Source organism: Artemia sp. Qi Xiang Cuo, chromosome 6, assembly GCF_049724085.1.
Source record: "Artemia sp. Qi Xiang Cuo chromosome 6, ASM4972408v1, whole genome shotgun sequence".
In the NCBI taxonomy this organism is placed as follows: Eukaryota; Metazoa; Arthropoda; class Branchiopoda; order Anostraca; family Artemiidae; genus Artemia; species Artemia sp. Qi Xiang Cuo.
The window spans coordinates 73,581,025-73,604,657 of record NC_142799.1 but is presented as its reverse complement, the minus strand read 5'-3'; the positions used below and the strand labels follow the sequence as shown (position 1 = coordinate 73,604,657).

The 23,633-nt window shown below is 35.7% G+C and overlaps 1 protein-coding gene across 1 annotated transcript in view; it reads right to left on the bottom strand.

Annotated features, from left to right (window-relative positions):
- The window catches only part of na (sodium leak channel non-selective protein na), a 228,890-nt gene that overhangs the window by 188,930 nt on the left and 16,327 nt on the right, over positions 1 to 23,633 (bottom strand). The window contains exons 2-4 of the mRNA XM_089091203.1: positions 13,432 to 13,579; positions 5,895 to 6,080; positions 3,383 to 3,606 (exon numbers count right to left, since the gene is read on the bottom strand). Of these exons, the coding sequence (XP_088947329.1) occupies positions 3,383 to 3,606; positions 5,895 to 6,080; positions 13,432 to 13,539 (518 nt within the window). The 5' untranslated portion in view covers positions 13,540 to 13,579. The remainder of the gene's footprint in view (positions 1 to 3,382; positions 3,607 to 5,894; positions 6,081 to 13,431; positions 13,580 to 23,633) is intronic.

Below are 23,633 nucleotides of genomic sequence, written 5' to 3'. Positions count from 1 at the left end.
AACAGCCAATTTAAGGTGTATTTCTCTTTGGGATGGTAGATGATCATTCAACTGTCTCAAATAAAATCAGCTGATTTTAAAATCAGCTGATTTAAAATCAGCTGATTCTCAAAACATGGTGTTTGATCAATTCCGTGAATCGAAGTCTCTCTAATTTTTGGTCTTTGTGGATAAACTAACTAAATCAGAAAAAATGAGCTTAAACGATTCTCCCCTCCTCTAACTTCATATGTATAGACATTTTACATATCTTCCTCTTTACTCGTTAAAGCTCAGGATCACTAAGTCGGGGCACCCGAAACACGGTCTTTTCCCAGACCCGTCTTACCCTCTCCTCTTAAACCAAATAAATTTATATACTTTTCACTCTTTTTTCAGTTGTTTGAGCATAATTTAGGGAGCAAACTTTAGTGATCAGAAGGTTTTCTTGGATCATAATAGTCTAGGTGCATCAGGATTTATCAAAGACTTTGGTCGTCATAATTAATTAGATAATAATAAATAAGACCTTTTTTAATTAGATAATAATAAATAAAACCTTTTTTAATTAGATAATAATAAATTAGACCTTTAAACTTAAAACTTTCATCATCAAATTTTCCCTAAAGATTAACAAATAGACATATTTCACCTCTTTTTAAATTCGTGAGTGTTCAGCAATCGACGATAGAGTGGCTCTAAACGATAAGATTAAGTTAAAAAAAAAAGCTTTTTTCAACAAAAGTAAGGAGCAACACTAAAACTTAAAACGAACAGAAGTTATTAATATATGAGGGGGGTTTCTCCTCCTCAACACCTCGCTCTTTACGCTAATGTTTCATAGCACTTTTAAAAAATCTTCTTACTGTTCTGTTTAAAACAACATTGTGTTTTAAAGGTCATTCTTAAAGAATTGGGACAGAATTCAAACTTTAGCCCTAAAGACCGAGGTGTTGTGGAGGAGCAAACCTCCTCATATATGCAATACTTTCCGTTCGTTTTACGTTTTAGTGTTGCTCCATACTTTGTGTTGAAAAAACTTGTTTTTTATTTAATTTCTGATTGTTTTAAATAATGCCAGGAAATTTGGCTACACCTCCACGGAAAACCCCCTTCTCCTGACCGATTTATTCTCTAGACCAGTGGCTCTCAAATTGTAATAGACGTACCCCTTGGGGGTACGCAAAATTTCTTAGGGGGTATACGGCCAGCCAACAAAAAAAATAAAACACCCTTTTAACTCTAAGAGTGGCAATTTTATTTATATTTTAACTATAGTTTACTTAGTACCGGTAACTGAGAAAGGATGCAAAAAATGTTTTGAGGGTAAAAAGGGGTACAGTGTCCAAATAAGTTTGAGAACTACGGCTCTAGCCAATTAAATACTGGTGTATATTTACCCCATATACTCGCCCTTAACATTTCCACACGTAAGATTGGATCGAGAAAGAGAAAGAAAGACATAAGAAGAATCTTGCATAGAAATTCTGACAAATTTCACCGGTGTAAAATTTACCCTGAAAAATTTACCCCCTTAAAACTCGACTACCCAGGACAAATTGTCCCCGTGGAAAATCGCACCTGTAGAAAACTTTCCCCAGAAGCTGTGGGGGTATGAAATCTCAAAAGATACATTTATTCGGCCTTTTAAATAGGCTGAAAAATGTCTATCTCAAAATTTTGATCGGATAATTTTGAAAAAACTGCCGTGAGACGGGGCCTAGTTGCCCTCCAATATTTTTGGTCGCTTAAAAAGGGCACTAGAACTTTTAATTTCCGTTCGTATGAGCCGTCACCCGATATTCTAGGACCACTGGGTCAATACGACGAGCACAAAAAAAAAATACAAAGAAACACGCATCCGTGATCGGTTATGGCAAAAAATACAAAATCCACATCTTTTCAGATAGGAGCTTAAAACCTCTACAGTAGGGTTCAATGATATGCTGAACCTGACGGTTGATTCTCATTAAGATTCTATGACTTTTAGAGGGTATGTTCTCCTTTTTTTGAAAATCAGGCAAATTTTTTCAGCCTTGTTACCTTCAATAAATCCTTTGTTAGCGTTAATCTAAGCGTGATGATTAATTTAAAAAGAAGCATCTAAGAGTTTTTGAAAATACCATTGAAGTATAAGGCCATAAAATAATAAACTTAATATACTACATGCTTATATGCCCCTGACTGGTGATATTAAATCCCATAAATTTATAATTATTTGGCAGATCTCAAGTTGGTACATTTGAATAGAATAACAGTTATGTTATAAGATGCATAATATAGTAGTATAAGGCATAGTGAAGACATCCGGTCCATACCCCTAACAATTTCCAGACTGTCAAATGACATAATTAGACTATTTAATTTATAAGAGAATGTTATTTTAGGAGAAATTTGGATAATTTTGATATTTTACGAAAAATTTGCCACTCGTAAGATTTGAACCAGCTAATCAGCCTTTAATGTTATCTTGTTGTTAGTAATATTTCTAAATCAAGAAGAAAAAAATATGTACGTAATTATTAGGGAAATGTATATTTTTAAAATTTGCGATTATAATGTGTTAGAGGTAATTATTTGGTTAGAAAAAAAATGAGGAAACGAAAGAAGAAGAAGAGGAAGAGGAAACGATATCGAGTTGAAACATTTGGTTAAAGGGGCAAATATTGAATTAAATCCATAACTTTTTTTTAGCTTGAACTCTCAAAGTAAAGTAAAAACCAGAATCAAATCCTGAAATAAAGGCTATATATCTGTATGTCAAAGCAAACTACTGAACATTTTTAGTAACATAATGAAAATTTTCAATATATAGACTAGCAGATTCTAATGAAAAATTGGACCCCCCCCCTCGGATAAAAAAAGAGTTATAATTGTAATGAAAAGTCATTAATTAATATACAAGGATCGGTCGAAGCTACCTAGTTGAAATATCCAGTAATTGTTAAGGGAGGTGAATATTGAATTAAATCCATAGATTATCTTTAGTTCGGACTTTCAGAGGAAAGTAAAAATTAAATAGCGATGTAAATAGCAACATCAAAACATAATAAGATTGCTTAATATATAGGCTAGCAAATTTTAGTTATATTTTTTTAATTTTTTTAATTTTTAAAATTAAATTTTTAAAAATTTGTCTGTTAAGGGGTCAAACTTTGTTTTTTTTTTTAAGAACATTTTGAAATCTGGGAATATTTTTGACGAAAGTCTTATGTTTCGATAATTCTAAGTGATTTGATTAAGCATTGGGTGTCTGGATACAGGGACCCCTACCAAATTGTGATCATCATGAGTATGCAGAACAAACTTTTCTGATAAACAAAAACAATTAAATATAATTATTATGGGTTGAGTTTTTGGGATTGCCAGGGACCTAACATATCTTTATAAGTGTAAAACTTACTTGAATATTTGGTTAAGTCTTGATTTAGGCATGGAAAACTTGAGGAAGACCCTAATAAATCTTATCATAATCAAAGGCCTTGGTGCTTGGAGAACAGAAGTATAAGACGACCTTTCAATAACGCCAGATAAAGCACCAATATGAAGAAGCATTGATATCCAGTGACATGCAACCATAAAGAAATCGAAGCGGCACCATCGATCCTGGAAATACGCAGATTCACCCTGGAAAATAGGTACAGATAAAGTGTTTTTTATTTTAACTTGTTATATATATTAACAACCAAAGTAATGGAACGCAAGTGAGGCAGTGTTTCAGAATTGAACCAACTTCGACGAAAAAATAAATTTTATAGGTATAATATGTGTTTTTTTTTATAAATTTCTTATTTCTATTTTATTATTTATCTGCTCCAGTTTTCCATCATTCTCAATTGAACCTTCCACCGTCGTCAGCCACCTGGATTGCTTACTAGCCGGCAGTAGCACTGACTTTTGGAATCACCACTTTAAACTAAGTTATGCAGAAAACACCAAGCTCATTCGAATGGCCTACAGAAGTCTTCTCATAAATAAAGCTACCAACTTTAATCTCAGATGAAACCTGAAACAGCGAATCAGGGTTTTTCAACAGCGAAACCAAGGGATCAACTAACTTTCAACCAAACTTGATCTGAAAGATCTCTAGCAAAACTTGGGCTGAAGACGCAATTTTATTGTGTACCTGACCAGCCCCCCTCCTCATATCTACTGTAAAATTTGTCTTGTCCTAATTTCTTACAAGATTTCTTCTTAATTATTTTTAACAATAAAAGCCAAAATGAATTTTCGGACTCAAATCTATTAATTAAAGGCAAAACACTAGCAGAAGGTTGCTATAAAAAAAACATCGCCATTATTCTTTATCATTCTTATTCTATCCTTACAATCATCGTCGTTCATACGGAGACTCAAGATCTCAAGCATACAAGTCAGGTGTCTAACCACTTGGCTATGAAGTTATGTCTAAGAAACTTGAAAAAAAAGATTAGCCTAAAAAACGGCTATCAAAGACAGACCGAAATGCACTTCAAAGTCAAAACTCAAAAAACAAGCACATCAAAAAATATAAAATATAAAGTGGGGGTGAACAAAAAAAACACGATAAATCAAGCAGAAAAAAAGATTTAAACGTCCAAAACTTGTGAAAATTTAAAATGAAATTAAACTAGTTAAACAAAAGCCCAGAGAGTTATTAAACGAAGGAAACGAAATAAATAGTAAATAGGAGAGAAAACATTTGGATGGCTTATCATTTCCTTTTTTTCTTTTTTTCATAGTGTACTTGGCAAAAGTTTCTTAGATACTTATCAAAAAAAAGATATGATATGAAGCTCAAAACTAGTAAAATAACCTTAAAACAATGTAGTAAAGGGACGAGAGAGAGCTCAACTTTCTTTAGAAATCAGCTACGTAAGGGCGAAAAGTTCTTGTATATCTTTAATGGAAAATTTTTGTAGGTAAAATGGCGATTTTGTCGAAACGCAGCAAAGAAGGTGGGGCTTAAAAGGAAAAAACTGACGACGAAAAATTGCATTTGTCTGGGGAGTCCTGACGAAATGTAAGAAAATTGCTGTTCTCCTTACCTCGAAAGTGACCAAATTGACTCATCGAAAAATATAAGGCCGTTTGCCCTTATCGAAGATATTTCTTAGGTGATGTTTTTCGACTGCCTCTAGTCTGTCCAACAATTCTCTGGAGATACTAGGAATTTCAACAGGTCCGGCCAATGTAAGGACTGGGAATTCAAATGAGACACAAATTCTCAAAGGGTGTGATTTAGGACGTTAAAATTTGAAACTTTTTAAGCAGTTTTAAGGAGGGAGAATGCACGTTTTGAAAATCCATTAATATACAAATTCTATTTTAAATTGATTCAAATAGTAATACCCAGTAAATTAGCAGTATTATCCGGCGTTTCACGAGGACAGGGAAAGTGAAAGAAAGAGGAGTCTTCAGAAAATCATGGCTAAAGTTTTCGTCGTCAAAGATTCTCTCTTATATCCTAAGTAACAGTTTCTTCTGATATCTGTACAGGATATCCATCAGGCCACTTTTTAGAATTATTTCAAAATGTCATTCAGACATGTCATTCAAAATGTCATTCTACCTAAAGTGGGGTCAACCCGAAATTCATTTAAAAGTTTTTTTTTCATTTAAAAGAAATTCATTTAAAATACATTGTCATTTATACAAATTTTTTTAAAGTTCACTGACATAATATTGAGCCAGGTATTCAGTTTTAACCTACAACTTAAGGTTCGCACGTCAACAGTATTGAAGCCTCATAACAACTTATTTTTTATTATAACTCTGCCGCATTAAAATAATTTATCCTGCAGCGATAAATTCCTGCATGGATAACGGCAGGATTCGTGCCTTCAAATCATGCCGCTAGTATGCTAAATTAAGGACTATGTTTAGACTTCTTTCATCGTTTCCATTTTTCTATAAGATTAGTTACTTTTGCTTACCTTGAAAGCCCCTCTTGCTTTTATTTTGGCAACCATTTCAAAGGTAAACAAAAATGTAACACCACCATCAGCAACAAAAGTAACATAACACAAGTAAGGATTCTGTTCAAAAGACTTTGGAGTGTGAAGTGAAACAGATATTAAGCTCACGAGAGCCACTGATCGGAGCAGTCGCCTTACCCATAGCTAAAATATAAGATACGCTGTTAGTAACTGAATTTTTTTTTTCAGAGATGAAATATTTTCAATGCTTGATGACTACGAGTATTAGTTAGAAGGAGGCGGGGTTAGATCATCAATAAATCTATATGTTTTTTAAACTTTTTCAATGAAAAGAAAAACAACAAGAAATATCTTCTCAAATCTAGGAAGGACAGTCCTCTCCCCCGTAGCATAAGTTAATCCTTCCTCATTTTACCCATCTCTCACTAAAACGTAATCTGTATCGAAGAAAACTAACTATGTTTGAATTATGTATGCACAACCCCCCACGAGGGGTCAGGGTTAGTGATAGTTATTTCGTTTTTTTTTTTGGGGGGGGGGGAATCCTGGGATGTGTCTAATTGGCTTTTTTCCTCTTTTCAATAATTTTTTTTTTGAAATACTGTGTCTATGATCTAGGTTTGTTTTTCTATTCAAGTAATTAATTTGTTGTCGCTTGGATGGATGCTATACATGCAAAGATATATTTTTATGTCGACGAATCAATAAAGTATTTAAAAATTAATATCCTATAAAAATAAAAATGTGTGTTTGAAAGGAAGAAAGAGGGGATAATAGTTTAATGTATTGTTACATCATTAATATCGTTAATATCAAACAGTTCGTGGTAATGAACTGTAAATAGGGATCGATCCGGCTCAATAGTCGAAATACTCTAAAAACGGAATTTTGATACCAATTGATATATCAAAAGAATTAAATTTTCATGCTGATTTTTTATATATAAATTTCATTAAGTTTAGGCTTACCTGTCAAAGGTTACAAGCCTGAGAATATGTTCCTAAATTTCAAAAAAGGAGGAAACATCCCCCAAAATTCAAATAATCTCAGTGATCTCAAAAATCACACCATCAGATCCAGCGTATCAGATAACCCTACTGTAAAGGTTTCAAGCTCCTATCTACAATTAAATTAAAAAAAAACAAGTTTTTTAAACTGAAAGTAAGAAGCGACATTAAAACTTAAAACGAACAGAAATTATTCCGTATATGAAAGGGGCTGTCCCCTCCTCAACGCCTCGCTCTTTACGGTAAAGTTTTTTATTGTTTTAAAAAATAAAGTTGCGAGACAGAGTTAAACTTTAGCGTAAAGAGCGAAGCGTTGAGGAGGGGACAGCCCCTTTCATATACGGAATAATTTCTGTTCGTTTTAAGTTTTAATGTCGCTCCTTACTTTCAGTTTAAAAACTTTTTCTTTTATTTAATTTCTGATCGTTTTTTAGTTAATGCAGCTTTTATTTTGGCTCACCGTCATTGAATAAGTAAACAAAATTTGCATAAAAATTTTCCTCTTCTTTTGCTAAATGGCTGTCTCTAAATTTGATTCTGACTTAAATTTATAAATTAACACGAAACGAACTTCTATATTCGTATATTTTTCTTCTGACAAAATATACGTTGCAGATTTTTGCAGATATGAGCTTGAAACCTATGTCAATGGGTTTTCTGATACATCGAATCTGACGGTGGGATTTTCATTAAAATTCTTTCACTTGTAGGGGATGTTTCCTCCCTCTTTAAAAAATCAGGTAAATTTTCTCAGGCTCGTAGCCTTTGATGAGTAATGCTAGACTTAATAAAATTTATATATTTAGAATCAGCATTATAAGCCCATTCTTTTGATACGTTTATTGACATCAAAATTCCGTTTTTTAAAGTTTCGACTACTATTGAGCCGTATCGCTTGTTTTTTTTGTTATTACGTATATATTATTACGCATATGAGGGGGTTCTCCCCTTAGTCAATACCACGCTCTTTACGTTAAAAGTTAAAAAAATCTTAATTAACAAACCCCTTAATCACAAAGGCCGTTTAACTAGAATAGATAGCTCTTTTGAAATCACTAAAAAAAAACTGTAGCGTAAAGAGTGAGGTATTGACTTGGGGGAGCCGCCCCTCATATACGTAATAATTTCTGTTCGTTTTAAGTTCTAATGTTGCTTCTTACTTTCAGTTGAAAAAACTTATTTTTTTTATTTAATTTCTGATCGTTTTTTAAATAATGCTTGGAAATCCGGCGCCCCCTTCATAGAAATGTCCCTTACCCCAAAGAAACATCCTCCACGGAAAGATTCTCCCGAGTAACCCCCTCCTCCAGCCCCCCCCCCACCAGAAAAAAATCCTTCCTGAAAATGTTTGTATACTTCCCAATAACCAATACAAAATGTAAACAATGGGCAAAGTTCATATCTTGCAGCCCTTCCCCTGGGAACTGTGGGGGATTAAGTTATCCTAAAAGACATATTTATTAGATTTTCGATTATGCTGAACAAAATGGCTATCTCAAAATTTTAATTGGGTGACTTTGAGAAAAAAATGAGTGTGGGAGGGGGCCTAGTGGCCCTCCTTTTTTTGGAGGGCACGCATCGTGATCTTTCTCTAAGCAAAAAATGAAAATTTCTACATTTTGGCAGATAGGAGTGTGAAACTTCTTTCGTAGGGCTCCCTGACAAGCTGAATGTGATAGTGTAGTTTTCATTGAAGTTAATTAAAAACGCAAATTTCCACATTTTTGCAGATAGGAGTTTAAAGCTTCTTTAGAAATGTTCGTTGATAAGCTGAATCTGACGCCTTGATTTTCGTTAAAGTTAATTTAAAAAAAATTGCAATTCAAACAAAATTTTATAGTTAAAAACAAATTGACCTGTGAGATAATAAAAGTTTATCGTAAAGAGCGTGGCGTTGAGGAGGGGACAGCACCTTTCATACACGGAATAATTTCTGTTCTTTTTAAGTTTTAACGTCGTTCCTTACTTTCAGTAAAAAAAAAAACTTTTTTTATTTCATTTGTGAACGTTTTTTAATTAATGCAGGTTTTGATTTTGGCTCACCTTGCATGAATAATTAAACCGAAATTTGCATATCAATTTTACTTTTATTTGGTTAAATGGCTTTGTCGAAACTTTTTGAATTTTATTTATGAACGTTTTTATTATTAATAAATATACGTAACTTACAAATTAACTTACGTAACGAACTTCTATATTCATATATTTTTATACGTATATTAGGAGGTTTGCCCCCTAGTCAATGCCTCGCTCTTTACGTTAAAATTCGAATTTTGTTCCAATTCTTTAAAAATGACCCCTTAATCACAAAGGCCGTTAATTAGAAAAAATAGCTCTTACGAAAGTACTAAAAAATCTTTGGCTTAAAGAGCTAGAAGGTGAGCCCAATCATATAGCTAATATTTTTTTGTTCGTTTTAAGTTTTGATGTTGCTCCTTACTTTCAGTTGAAAAACTTGTTTTTTTATATTTAATTTCTGATTTTTTTTAAATAATGATGGGAAACCTGGCGCCCCCTTCATAGCAATGTCCCTTCCCCCATGAAAACTTCCTTCATGAAAAGATCCTCCCATATAACCCCCCACCCCCCCCCCGTCCCCACAACCACAAAACAGAAAACGGCTGTATACATCCCAAAAACCAAAACAATATGTTAACATTTGGTAAAGTTCATAATTTTCAGCCCTTCCCCTGGGGGCTTCGATGGATTAAGTCATCCTAAAAGACATAGTTATAATATTTTCGACCATGCTGAACAAAATGGCTATCTCAAAATTTTGATCGGGGGACTTTGGGAAAAAAACCCTGGGAGGGGGCCTAGTTGCCCTCCAATTTTTTTTGTCACTTAAAAAGGGCACTAAAACTTCTAATTTCCGTTCAAATGAGCCCTCTCACGATATTCTAGGATCACTGGGTCGATACGATCACCGCTTGGAAAAAAAAAGAAAAAATAAACACGCATCCGTGATCTATCTTCTGGCAAAAAATGCAAAATTCCACATTGTTGAAGATAGGAGTTTGGAACCTCTGCAGTAGGGCTATCTGATACGTTGAATATGATGGTGTGATTTTCATTAAGGTTCTATAACTTTTAGGGGGTCATTCCCCCTTTTTTTGAAAATCAGCCAAATTTTCTCAGGCGCGTAACTTTTGATAGGTAAGATTAAACTTGATGAAACTTATATATTTGAAATCAGAAATAAAATCTGATTCTTTTGACGTATCTATTGGTATCCAAATTCTGTTTTTTAGAGTTTCGGTTACCATTGAGCCGGGTCGCTCCTTACTTACAGTTCGTTACCACAAACTGTTTGAAAATGTGCAATTTTGTATTTTTTGCAATGCATGTTTATTTTTGTTTTTTTTTCTCCAAAGATGATCGGATCGACCCAGTTGTCCTAGAATATCAGGAGAGGCCTCATGTGAACGGAAATTAAAAGTCATAGTGCCCTTTTAAGTGACCAAAAAAAATTGGAAGGCGAGTAGGCCCCCTCCCTTTTTTTCCAAAATCGTCCGATCAAAATTGTGAGATAGCCATTTTGCTCATCATAGTTGAAAATCCTAATAACTATGCCTTTGGACATAACATGACCCCCCCCCCAACCCCAAATGAGAGGTCTTTAAGCTGTAAAACTTCCCATTGTTTGCGCATAGTATTTTTTATTGGGACTTAGGCATGCTTTTTCGGGGGAGACAAATTTTCTGCTGGGGTTTTTCCACGGGGGAATTTTCCATCGCAAGGGAAGTTTCCAGGGAGTGAAATTTCTGCTCGTTTTAAACATGAATTGATTATTAATTCTATATTTTATTCGTTTTAGTATTAATCTATTTTTTGATTATTATTTTTTTTATAGGATTTGTTTTAGGATTAATCTATTTTTTGATTATTATTTTTTTACAGTATTTATATTATTTTTTATAGTTCTAGTTTTGAATTATTATATGAATTTATGACGTCTCCTTTTAGGTTTTAACATGGCTCCTTACTTTAATTTGAATTTAGCTTCTATTTTTAGTCACAAATTAGTACAAGGAGAATATTTTTTTCCGAAATATTCCATCCTTGTTAAGTTTTCATTTGACTTCAAAGATCAGTGGGAAAAAACACCTGTGGTTTTCCAAAGCTACACTCGGATGTTATTTTGTCTCTCTTTGGTCCTACTTTTTGTTTCATGTGAATTGGGCTCTTGTTGCTGCAAGAATTTAAACATAGGAGTTTTAGCGAATCTGAATTTGGTGTTTTTCAAGTCTAATGTACTGACAAAGCAAATTGCACCCAAAATTTTAATTTTTTTTCCTGTCCTCGTAACCATTTCTTGAAAATAAAAGTAAGTAGACCAAATTTAATTAATTTTAGTATTTTTGTGACATTTTGTGTTCAAATTTTGCTAATGGGTGAAAAGTTTGTTCATAAGTGGAAATTCCGTTTAATTTTAGCCTGAAAATTTTTTGGAGACACGGGGGAGCCTTAAAAAAATTTATCCCGGGCACAAGAGTGGGCAGAACCACCACTTTTCAGAGGTAGGTTGTGGATCAAGAGGATCGAGGTGTAATTGAAAATCACATTTTTGATTCTCCCTTTGAATGCAGCTCAGCAAGCAGTTTTTGGCAGTATTTTCCCAATTAAAAAAAACGTCAGATATGAGCTTGAGGCGCAACAGCGACGATATATGTTGTTGTCGTCTCAATAAAGGAAGTAGTTCTATCCCTATCAATGGCGATTTTAAGAGAGGGACAGAGACTCCGGGAACAGAAACTTCAGGGGTGCAAAATTTCAAATATATAATTTATGGTTGTAATCATATTTTAATTTTCAAAATTTCGTTTTTATTAAAATCAAGCAGAGAGTGCAGTTGATAAAAGAAATTGAATAATAAATTGTTAACTAAATTGATTAAATAAACATAAATTAAAACATAATGAAATAACAGTAACTGTAATAATCAATTTAAATAAATAGTAATAATTAAACTATTTGAATAATGCAAAACATAGTTAAACAATAAATTATTAATTAATCAATAAATTGAAAATAATTTTGTTGATAGATGAAAATTCTGTTAAAATTTGACGTGAAAATTTTGTGGGAGACGGGGTGGGGAGGCTAATCAAGATTTTGTCCGGCGCAAGAGAGGCAAGAACCGCTACTGACCCCTATTTGGGTTTCTCATTCTTCTGTTACGTTTTCACTGTTTTTTTAATCTTAAAAGTCACTTTCCAATTTTATGTTACATCCATCCTATGGGTTTTTTAAAATATCCATAAGTCTTGATAAAATACAGGGAAAACAATGATTTTAGCTGTTAAAAATGTTGCAACCCAAAAACTGTCCATTTCTTTACTGGCTTAACATCCTTTACTAGGAACCAATTTTTCGTCTACAGATCTGCAATTTACTGGAAACAATCTTTTTTCCAGCTAAGTGTTTGTATTTCTCATAACATCGAAAAATAAAAAAATCACCATCATAACCAAGATTACTGAAAAAAAAACAAGATTAGGGTATTACAACATAAACAAGATTACTGTGTATATTTCATATACATACTGATGCTCATTCCTGAGAGTATTAATAATTTTGGATTCACTAAGTTTAAAAAAGAGAAAACATTGAAAATATTTTTTGTTATCAGTAAAGAGCAAATTACATTAGCAGTTGAATGTCTTGCAGTTGTAGTTTTAGCTGCAGTAGCAATAGTAGAACTAGTAACATTTGTAGTACAAATAGTATGCACATGGTGTCTTTTGGTTAGTTCAAGATGCCCCTTGACATGCTCTGAAGGTTTCAACTTAACACCAACTAATCCTGGGATATTACTCATACACTCTTTGACAACCTGCAATTAACATATTGTGTTTTGACTTAATTCAACAACCCCGTAAACACTCCCTAAAGTTTTCGACAAAAAAATGTCTCAAAGAAAAGTAAAGGGCAGCATTAACCCAAAAATGAGCAGAAGTGAAGGCAAATAATTTTTCAAGCGTAAAATTATCATAAATAACCATAAATAAATGAATGAAACCCAAATCTAACAGAAATTACATACAAATAGGTTGTAGTAGTAGCAGTAGTAGTAGCAGTAGGAGTAGCAGTGTAGTAGTAGCATAAACACCAACTAATCCTGGGATATTGCTCATACACTCTTAGACAACCTGCAATTAACATATTGTGTTTTGACTTAATTCAACAACCCCGTAAACACTCCCTAAAGTTTTCGACAAAAAAATCTCTCAAATGAGAGGCCACGTGGGCCCAACACAGCTATGCACACTCCTCCTCTTTCCAATCTGTTCAAAATCTCCCTCTTTAAACCCTCCCAGAAAGTTCTAGTTTCTCTTAATTCTTTCCTTACGACATGCTTCCGTCCCATTCAGGGACTGCCTGCTTTTCGTTTAATCCCAGTCTTAACAATATGATAAAAAGAATGACCCAATGGAATTAAAGCAAGCTTTTTAACACCATAATATAGGAGAGTAGCCTTTCTTTTTCTCTGTGTCTAGAAAATAAGTAGTAGGCTATATACTTACTTTATTAAACCATTCTATATTTAAGCAAGTGTTTTTCTCAGTGGAAAAATCAACCGGTGCGTAAAAAAAGGAGTTGGCCGCACCAGGCTCTCCTTTTGATTTATCCATTTTCACTTCGAAGTTTTGGCCCAAATTTGGTATTTCCTGCCTGTAAAAGGGGTAAAGTGTGATATAGTAGATACAAAGTTAAGTACATACGGAATTAAGGGGAACTTAATATAATGGGATCAATCAAAACCACGTTTTAAGGACTTAGGTGAGCCATTTTTTGGAATGTATCAGCAATATCTTAGGTAAAATTTAGAGAGCATTACCTTGAAACTTTCAGGGTTTGTGCTGAGGTTGATCTGGATGCATGGGTGTATGGAGAGGGGCAGGGGGGACAGATTTCCCCCTAGACCTCCAAATTTACATTAGATATGGCTGAAAAAGCAGATGATTGGAAAAGCAGTTGATAAAAGGCCCTCCATCACACTATCGACTGCCCCCCTAGACAATATGCTGTCTACGCCCATGTCTGGATGAATCAAAAGACACTGTATGCATACTACTGGTACTATTACTATTACTGCTTCAGCTGAGGATAATTGCACTAAGGTGAAACTTTCAGGATGCTTAGGGAGATTCTCATCTAAATCAAGACTCCCTATATGCATGCACTTTGTTTAAATGGCATTCAAGCAATATAGGCAAAACAACTAACCCAAAGGCACTCTCTGCTTACTGCTATTACTACTATTATTGCTGTTATTACTACTACTGTTACTGAGGCAAAGGGTATGAAGACCTAACCTTAGGGAGTGTTTAGGGGGCTGTTGAACTAAGTCAAAACACAATATGTTCATGCAGGTTGTCAAAAGAGTGTTATCCCAGGAAGCGATATCCCAGGAAGGATCTAAGGTATTAAGTTGAAACATTCAGAACATGTCAAGGGGAATGTTGAACCATGTAAAAGGCATCATTTTGATACTGCTACTACTACAACCTATTTGTTGTAATTTCTGTTAGATTTGGGTTTCATTTATTTATTTATGGTTATTTATGATAATTTTACGCTTGAAAAATTATTTGCCTTCATTTCTGCTCATTTTTGGGTTAATGCTGCCCTTTACTTTTCTTTGAGACATTTTTTTGTCGAAAACTTTAGGGAGTGTTTACGGGGTTGTGGAATTAAGTCAAAACACAATATGTTAATTGCAGGTTGTCAAAGAGTGTATGAGCAATATCCCAGGATTAGTTGGTGTTAAGTTGAAACCTTCAGAGCATGTCAAGGGGCATCTTGAACTAACCAAAAGACACCATGTGCATACTATTTCTACTTCAAATTTTACTAGTTCTACTATTGCTACTGCAGCTAAAACTACAACTGCAAGACATTCAACTGCTAAAGTAATTTGCTCTTTACTGATAACAAAAAATATTTTCAATGTTTTCTCTTTTTTAAACTTAGTGAATCCAAAATTATTAATACTCTCAGGAATGAGCATCAGTATGTATATGAAATATACACAGTAATCTTGTTTATGTTGTAATACCCTAATCTTGTTTTTTTTTTCAGTAATCTTGGTTATGATGGTGATTTTTTTATTTTTCGATGTTATGAGAAATACAAACACTTAGCTGGAAAAAAGATTGTTTCCAGTAAATTGCAAATTGTGTTCTGTTTTATTTTTATTTTTTTAAGTCACAAGGATGTCCTACTCCTCTTAATTTCCTTGTCGTTCTGAGTTTGGTTCACTTATTTATTATAATTTCAGTTCGATTTGGGTTTATTTATTTATTTATGGTCATTTATGGTAGTTTTGCGCTTGAAAAATTATTTGCCTTCATTTCTGCTTATTTTTGGGTTAATGTTGCCCTTTACTTTTTTTTTGAAAAACTTCTTTTATCGAAAACCTTAGGGATTGTTTAGGGGGTAGATTGAACTAATTCAAAACACAATATGTTCATGCAGGTTGTCAAAAGAGTGTATCAGCAATATCCCAAGAACAATCTATGGTTATTAACTTGAATCTTTCAGAGCATATCAAGGGGGATGTTGAACAAGCCAAAAGGCACCATGTGCATACTACTACTACTACGACAACTTTTACTACTTCTACTATTGCTACCACAGCTGCTACCACAGCTGCTACCACAGCTGCTACCACAGCTGCTACTACAACTGCTTGTTAATAAAAGAGCGTAACAGCAATAACCTAGGAATAGCTTAGAAACTTTCAGTGCATGTTGATGGGCATGTTGAACCAACCAATAAACAGTATATACATTCTAATACTGCTACATATATTGATACTATTAATACTACTAAAACTTGTACTAAACTAATACTAAACTTGAGAGTTTAAAATTTGACAATGTGGAAAATGGCTGGAATAATTTTAGAAAAATAATTTTTGAAGTTGGTGAAGGTGTCTTAGGGAAGAAAGCTAGGACTGCAGCTCAGAATATTAGTGAAAAATCTTTATGTTTAATAGAAAAGAGAAAGGGACTTGTACGCAAATTATCTGAGTGATAAATCATCTGAAAACAAAAGGAAAGTAAAGAAAGTGGAGAAACCATTAAAATATGAACTAAGGAGGTGTGAAGTGGAGGCCATGGATAAAATTGCCGAGGATCTGGAAGATGCAACTAGACGGTATAGTAGTAAAATATTGTACTGGCATGGTAATAAATTGAGAGGGAATAGTTAGTCCGGACTTGCCCCAGTTATAGATAGAAACGGGGCCACAATTAGCAATAAGGAAAGAGTTTAAGTGATTAGTGCTTTGTATGAGAGTAATACTGCTGCGGTTATGGTAAGAAATGAGGTTAGCAGCTGTTTTTGTTTGGAATCAGGAGTTAAGCAGGGTTGTGTTCTACCCCCCTTTATTTGGATTATTTTTATGGACTTTGTCTTAAGAAGCACAGGAAAGGCAATGGGAGACCACGGAATTCAATGGGGAGGAGAAGTCTCCTGGACTTAGACTATGCTGATGATTTAAGCATCCTAGATGAAAGTGTGAGCAAAATGAATGAGCTTATAGAGGTTTTGCGAGTTCATGGGGCTTGAATAGGTTTGAAAATTAATGTTAAGGAGACTAAGTCACTAAGGCTAGGAATAAGTGAAAATGAAAATGTGACGTTGGATAACGAAAAGATTGATCAGATAGGCAGCTTAATTTGTCTTGGTGATATTATTAGTAAAGATGGTGAGAGCAGTGAAGGTGTTAAAAGTAGAATAACCAAGGTTCAGGGTATTTTTTCATATTTAAAAAGGTTTGGAAGAATAGGAAGATAAGTCTGCAAACCAAGATTAGAACATTGGAAGGTACAGTGATGACACTGTACAGTGATGGGCGCTCCGAAAAACAGATGAAGATTTGCTTGATGTTTTCCAGGGAAATTGCTTACGGATTGTTCTGGGTACCCGGCTGACTGACAGTATTTCAAACAATAGGCTGCACGAAAAATATGGTTCAATACCGCTTTCTAGGGCTATAATAAAAGAAAGTTTGAGGTTGCCAGGGCAGGTTGTGCGGATGAAGGATGACAGATTGTCGAAGATTGTGCTTTTTGGTTAACCTTCTAGGGCTAAACGGAAAGCAGGTCGTCCTCGTTTGGGGTGGGAGGACGTCATAAAGAAGATTTAAGGGAAATGGGAACTTCCTGTGAGGGTGTAAAATGGAGGCTTTGAATAGATTGGGATGGAGGAGGAGCGTGCGTAACTATATTGGCCTCAGGTGGCTTGGTGCTGCGGAGAGTTGTTAGTATTAGTAGTAGTAGTGTTAATACTACTACTAAGGCTAAGAGTTTTAAGGGGAGTTTTATTGAAATGCTGAGGGGGGCGCTGAATTACAATGAAAATTGCTATGTAAAAGCAAGCTGTCAAAAGGACATATTAGTAGAAGTGACCCTAAAGGTCCTGTCCCGCACCTCTGCTGCCACCTATAACTTTTTTGCACCCCAAATAAGGGCATAGCCTCCCTAGGGAGACAGATTACGTAATTTGTCAATGACCTCTTTTTTAAAGGTCGAGTTATTTGTTGTTTCTATGTGTAATAACTCCGGGACAAAGGTTGCACATGCGCATTGAATTCTAACGGGAACAATGTTATTGATCTAGGACCCGAGGGGGAAGTGAATTTCCGAGAACTTGATTGCGTAATCAAAGTGTGTCAACAACAACAACAACGACCTTGACATTCGCTGAGAGCCTGCACTTACAACAACAACAACATCGACCTTGGAACACCTGTGCTGTCGACCTCAATTCACCAATCGTGAATCAATAATTCCCCTTAGAAACAACAAATTAATCCCCCTTTCTTGACAGATCAATCAACCAATGACATCATCTGTCAGACTTTAAAAATTTTCGCATAGAAACGATTCTCCAGGAATAGATCCAAGTCAATAATGTCTTTGCCTCGGAAACAACTCTTTTGGTCGAACTCCAAAGGATAATAATAGCCAAAGGCCATGGAAACAATTCTCCAAGAAACATCTTAGCGATGAATTGTTTTAGCGCGGGAATCAGGTTTCTTATTAATTTGAAATGCATTAGCGCAGAGATGCCAAAAACAAAAGGAACACGCTGAATTACCTTTAGGGATTATTTGGGCGAAACTGTTTTAGACAGGTTATGGAACTATTTCGGCGAAACAGTTAGAGACATTTTAAAAGATGATTTTTGAAGAGATTTTAGAAGAGAATTTAATGGTGAAACTCTGTGGTCGTTATAATACACAAGTTTCATTTGAACAGTGTTGTGAGGTCCTCTAACCCAACCCCAAAGGGTTTCAATCCTCCTACCCCAACCCCGAAGGAAGCCCCCGGTCCTCAAAGGCCTCCCAAGCTCCCAAAGGGCCACCGGCGCCCCCAAAGGCCCACCCAGACCCCCAAAGGCCATCCCCGGGCCCCCCAAAGGCCCATCGAACTCCCAAAGGACCAACGGGGTCCCAAAGGTCCTCCCCCGGTTCCCAAATGTCCCCCAGACCCCCAACTGCCCCCCGGACCCTCAAAGGCCCTCCCTGTGCCCCAAAGGCCCTCCCTGTGCCCCAAAGGCCCACCCCCGGCCCCCAAAGGTCCCCCGGACCAGAGAAGCGCCGCCGGGATGCGCCGTGGGCCAGGAAAGCGCCGATAAATGCGCCGCAGGGATGCGCCGCGGGTCAGGAAAGCGCCGCAGGGGATGCGCCGCAGGGAGGCACCGCAGGAAAGCGCCGCAGGATGCGCCGCAGGGATGCACCGCAAAAAAAAGTAATCTAAAAAGTAAAAATTTCGAAATGTTATCCCCCAAACGCCCTCCTCAGGCCCCCAACGGCCCTCCCCCGGTCCCCAACGGTCCCCCCGAGCTCCCCAAGGACCACCGGCCCGCAAGGGCCCCACAGACCCTCAAAGGCTCTCCCCGAGCTTCCGTCTTTCGTTGATGTGTGTTGTCTGAAACCTATGATTTGGGATGTGTAGTTTGCTACTTCAGGCTTTTCTGAGCTAAGGTTTCCTAGTATTTCCTAGGTGAATGTTGTCTGAAACCAATAGTTTGGGATGAGTAGTTTGCTATTTCAGGCTTTTATGAGCTAGGTTTCCTAGCCTTTCGTTGGTGTGTGTTGACTGAAACTTATGATTTGGGATATTTAGTTTGCTATTTTTGACTTTTCTGAGTTGGATTTCTTAGTCTTTCATAGGTGTGTGGTGTCTGAAACCTATGATTTGGGATGTGTAGTTTGCTATTTTCGACTTTTCTGAGCTGGATTTCTTAGCCTTTCATAGGTATGCGTTTTTCAGAAAATTATGATTTGGGATGTATAGTTTGTTATTTCAGGCTTTTCTGAGCTAAGGTTTTCTAGTATTTCGTAGGTGAATGTTGTCTGAAACCAATAGTTTGGGATGAGTAGTTTGCTATTTTTGCCTTTTATGAGCTAGGTTTCTTAGTCTTTCGATGGTTTGTGTTGACTGAAACCTATGATTTGGGAAGTGTAGTTTGCTATTCTTGACTTTTCTGAGCTGGATTTCTTAGTCTTTCATAGGTGTGTGTTGTCTGAAACATATTATTTGGGATGTGTGGATTGCTACTTTTGACTTTTATGAGCTGGATTTCTTAGCCTTTCATAGGTGTTTGTTGTCAGAAACCTATAGTTTGGGATGACTAGTTTCCTATTTTTGACTTTTCTGAGCTAGGTTTCTTAGCCGTTCATAGGTGAGTGTTGTCTGAAACCTATGATTTGGGATATGTAATTTGCTACTTCCAACTTTTCATAACCGGATTTCTTAGTCTTTCGTCGGTGTGTGGTGTCTGAAAACTATGATTTGGTTGGTGTTGGTTGCTATTTTTTGTACTTGTCGGAGATGAATTTATTAGCCATTCGTAGGTGTGTTTTGACGGAAACCTATGATTTGGGATGGTTAAATTGCTATTTTCGACTTTTCTGAGATAGATTTCTTAGCCTATCATATGTGTGTCCTTTCAGAAAATTATGATTTGGGAGGTGTAGTTTGCTTTTTGGACTTTTCAGAGCTAGGATTCTTAGTCACTCATAGGTGTTTGTTGTCTGAAACTTCGAGTTTGGGATGAGTAGTTGGCTATTTCAGACTTTTCTGAGCTAAGGTTTCTTAGTATTTCGTAGGTGAATGCTGTCTGAAACTTATGATTTGGGATATGTAAATTACTATTTCGGGCTTTTCTGAGTTGGATTTCTTAGTCTTTCATAGGTGTGTAGTGTCTGAAACCTATGATTTGGGATGTGTAGTTTGCTATTTTCGACTTTTCTGAGCTAGGTTTCTTAGCCTTTCATAGGTATGTGTTGTCAGAACATTATGATTTGGGATGTGTAGTTTGCTATTTCAGGCTTTTCTGAGCTAAGGTTTTCTAGTATTTCGTAGGTGAATGTTGTCTGAAACCAATAGTTTCGGATGAGTAGTTTGCTATTTTTGACTTTTCTGAGCTAGGTTTCTTAGTCTTTCGTTGGTGTGTGTTGACTGAAAACTATGATTTAGGATATGTAGTTTGCTATTTTTGACTTTTCTGAGCTGGATTTCTTAGTCTTTCATTGGTGTGTGTTGTCTGAAACCTATGATTTGGGATGTTTGGATTGCTACTTTTGACTTTTCTGAGCTAGATTTCTTAGCCTTTCATAGGTGTTTGTTGTCTGAAACCTACAGTTTGGGATGACTAGTTTGCTATTTATGACTTTTCTGAGCTAGGTTTCTTAGCCGTTCATAGGTGAGTGTTGTCTGAAACCTATGATTTGGGATATGTAATTTGCTATTTCTGACTTTTCATAACCGAATTTCTTAGTCTTTCGTAGGTGTGTGATGTCTGAAACCTATGATTTGGGGGTGTGTGGGTTGCTATTTTTTGACTTTTCTGAGCTGGATTTCTTAGCCATTCGTAGGTGTGTGTTGACTGAAACCTATGATTTGGGAAGGTTAATTTGCTATTTTTGACTTTTCTGAGCTAGATTTCTTAGCCTTTCATAGGTGTGTCCTTTCAGAAAATTATGATTTGGGAGGTATAGTTTGCTTTTTGGACTTTTCAGAGCTAGGATTCTTAGTCACTCATAGGTGTTTGTTGTCTGAAACTTCGAGTTTGGGATGAGTAGTTGGCTATTTCAGACTTTTTTGAGTTAAGGTTTCTTAGTATTTCGTAGGTGAATGCTGTCTGAAACTTATGATTTGGGATATAGTATTTCGTAGGTGAATGCTGTCTGAAACTTATGATATGGGATATGTAAATTACGATTTCGGGCTTTTCTGAGTTGGATTTCATAGTCTTTCATAGGTGTGTGATGTCTGAAACCTATGATTTGGGATGTGTAGTTTGCTATTTCCGGCTTTTCTGAGCTAGGTTTCTTAGCCTTTCATAGGTATGTGTTGTCAGAAAATTATGATTTGGGATGTGTAGTTTGCTATTTCAGGCCTTTCTGAGCTAAGGTTTTCTAGTATTTCGTAGGTGAATGTTGTCTGAAACCTATTGTTTGGGATGAGTAGTTTTCTATTTTTGACCTTTCTGAGCTAGGTGTCTGACTATTTCGTTGGTGTGTGTTGACTGAAAACTATGATTTGTGATATGTAGTTTTCTATTTTTGAATTTTCTGAGCTGAAGTTATTAACCTTTCATTGGTGTGTGTTGACTGAAACCTATGATTGGGATGAGTGGTTCGCTATTTTTGTCTTTTCTGAGCTAGATTTCTTAGTCGTTCATAGGTGTGTGTTGTCTGAAACTTATGATTTGGGATGTGTAGTTTGCTTTTTGGACTTTTCAGAGCTAGGATTCTTAGTCACTCATAGGTGTTTGTTGTCTGAAACTTCGAGTTTGGGATGAGTAGTTTGCTATTACAGACTTTTCTGAGCTAAGGTTTAATAGTATTTCGTTGGTGAATGATGTCTGAAACCAATGGTTTGGGATATGTAAATTACTATTTCTGTCTTTTCTGAGTGTGATTTCTTAGACTTTCATAGGTGTGTTTTGTCTGAAACCTATGATTTGGGATGGGTGGATTGCTACTTTTGACTTTTCTGAGCTGAATTTCTTAGCCTTTCATAGGTGTTTGTTGTCTGAAACCTATATTTTGGGATGACTAGTTTGCTATTTTTGACTTTTCTGAGCTAGGTTTCTTAGCCGTTCATAGGTGAGTGTTGTCTGAAACCTATGATTTGGGATATGTAAATTACTATTTCGGGCTTTCCTAAGCTAGATTTCTTAGTCTTTCGTTGGTGTGTGTTGTCTGAAACCTATGATTTGTGATGGATGGATTGCTACTTTTGACTTTTCTGAGCTGGATTTCTTAGCCTTTCATAGGTGTTTGTTGTCCGAAACCTATAGTTTGGGATGACTAGTTTGCTATTTTTGACTTTTCTGAGCTAGATTTCTTAGCCTTTCATAAGTGTGTCCTTTCAGAAAATTATGATTTGGGATATGTAAATTACTATTTCGGGCTTTTCTGAGTTGGATTTCTTAGTGTTTCATAGGTATGTGTTGTCTGAAACCTATGATTTGGGATGTGTGGGTTGCTATTTTTTTACTTTTCCGAGCTGGATTTCTTAGCCGTTCATAGGTGAGTGCTGTCTGAAACTTATGATTTGGGATGGGTAATTTGCTATTTCCGGCTTTTATTAGCTAGGTTTCATAGCCTTTCATAGGTGTATGTTGTCTGAAACCTATGATTTGGGATGGGTGGATTGCTACTTTGAACTTTTCAGAGCTAGGATTCTTAGTCCATCATAGGTGTTTGTTGTCTGAAACCAATAGTTTGGGATGACTAGTTTGCTATTTTTGACTTTTCTGAGCTAGGTTTCTTAGCCGTTCATAGGTGAGTGTTGTCTGAAACTTATGATTTGGGATATGTAAATTACGTTTTCGGGCTTTTCTGAGTTGGACACTTCTAAATTTTTCCACACACGAAAACTTACACACACACACGTCAAAACTTACACACACAAAAGCTTAGACACACAAAAACTTACACACACACACACACAAAAACTTCCACCCACACGCAAAAACTTACACCCACACGCAAAAACTTACATGCACACAAAAACTTACATGCACACAAAATATTAAACAATAAATAACTATTTCAAACCCGATATCAAACTTACACACACACACAAAAACTTAAAAAAACCCACTAAATATTTCGCACACATACACACAACCACAAACAGAAACAAAATAAAAAAAAATAAGACCGCGGAAAAAAAAAAGAAGATACAAACAAAAAAGAACAAACAAACAAACACACACGCACAAAATCATACACGCACACATAAAAACTAACACACACAAAATAAAAATTACACAAACACCTTAAAACTTACACACACACACACACAAAAACTTACACACACACACATGAAAACTTACACACACACACACACACGAAAACTAACACACACACGCCAAAACTAAAAAACACAAAAACTTACACACACACACACACACACAAAAACTTACACATGTACACGAAAACTTACAAGCACACAAAAACTTACATGCACACAAAAACTTACACACACACACACACACACACACACAAAACACACACACACACTCACACACTGACAAACGAAAAATTACACACAAACTCAAAAACATACACACACCAAAAAACATATACATACACACACACACACACACACAATAACTAACACATTAACACTAAAACTAACAAGCACACAAACACTAACAAGAACACAAAAACTTACACAAAAAAAAACACAAA